This window comes from Geospiza fortis, unplaced genomic scaffold, assembly GCF_000277835.1.
Source record: "Geospiza fortis unplaced genomic scaffold, GeoFor_1.0 scaffold11, whole genome shotgun sequence".
Taxonomy (NCBI): domain Eukaryota; kingdom Metazoa; phylum Chordata; class Aves; order Passeriformes; family Thraupidae; genus Geospiza; species Geospiza fortis.
In genome coordinates this window covers 10,903,789-10,904,440 of record NW_005054304.1, presented here as the reverse complement: position 1 = coordinate 10,904,440, position 652 = coordinate 10,903,789, and the positions used below count along the sequence as shown (strand labels likewise).

Genomic DNA, 652 nt, shown 5'->3' with positions numbered 1-652 from the left:
GGGGCCGGCGCCGTCGGGGAACCGCGTCCCCTGCGCGGATGCCGGTGACGGGAGACGGGCCGGACGGCAGCTCCTCAGGGGTGACCCCGGAAGGGAGGGCGAGGGGCAGTGTTCCCCGGTGGAGCCCGTTGTAGGGGCGAGACAGCCTTCTTCCGCCTCCGCGGCACGGTCCGGCGGCGACACCATAATGTGGGCAGCTGCTTCTTCACAGCCGCCGTTCATGTCCGAACTCCAGAAGGACTTTGCAAGCTATTTGCAACGCCCCATTGTCAGATCCAAGCTTTGCGAGGTACTTAAGAGGCATCGGTGCGAATTGTTCCGCTTTCCACAGTTTGTTTCACCATCCAGGTGCTTTTGTGGCATCAGTGACAAACAAATCACACTCTTTACTGGTCACGCCAGAGGTTGCCCGGCCCCCAGGGGTAGCCAGCGCTTGGCCTGGCGCTCACCTTCCTTCCCTGCAGGCGATCCAGCCGGCACCGTGGCTTCGTAGAATCACAGAATCGTACAACGTTATGGGCTTGGAATGGACCTTAAAGATCATCTAGTCTCCATATCCCCTGCCACAGGCAGGGAACACCTCCCTCTAGACCAGGCTATTCAAGGTTTTATCCAACCTGGCTTTGAACACTGCTTCATTCCTGTACAGCTC

General features: G+C 59.2%; 1 protein-coding gene across 1 annotated transcript in view; it reads right to left on the bottom strand.

Moving 5' to 3' along the window:
* The window catches only part of LOC102031928 (poly [ADP-ribose] polymerase tankyrase-1), a 128,863-nt gene extending 128,641 nt beyond the window's left edge, over positions 1-222 (bottom strand). Inside the window, exon 1 of the mRNA XM_014311935.2 lies at positions 86-222. Coding sequence (XP_014167410.2) covers positions 86-222 — 137 coding nt within the window. The remainder of the gene's footprint in view (positions 1-85) is intronic.
* Between the last annotated feature and the right edge of the window lie 430 nt (positions 223-652).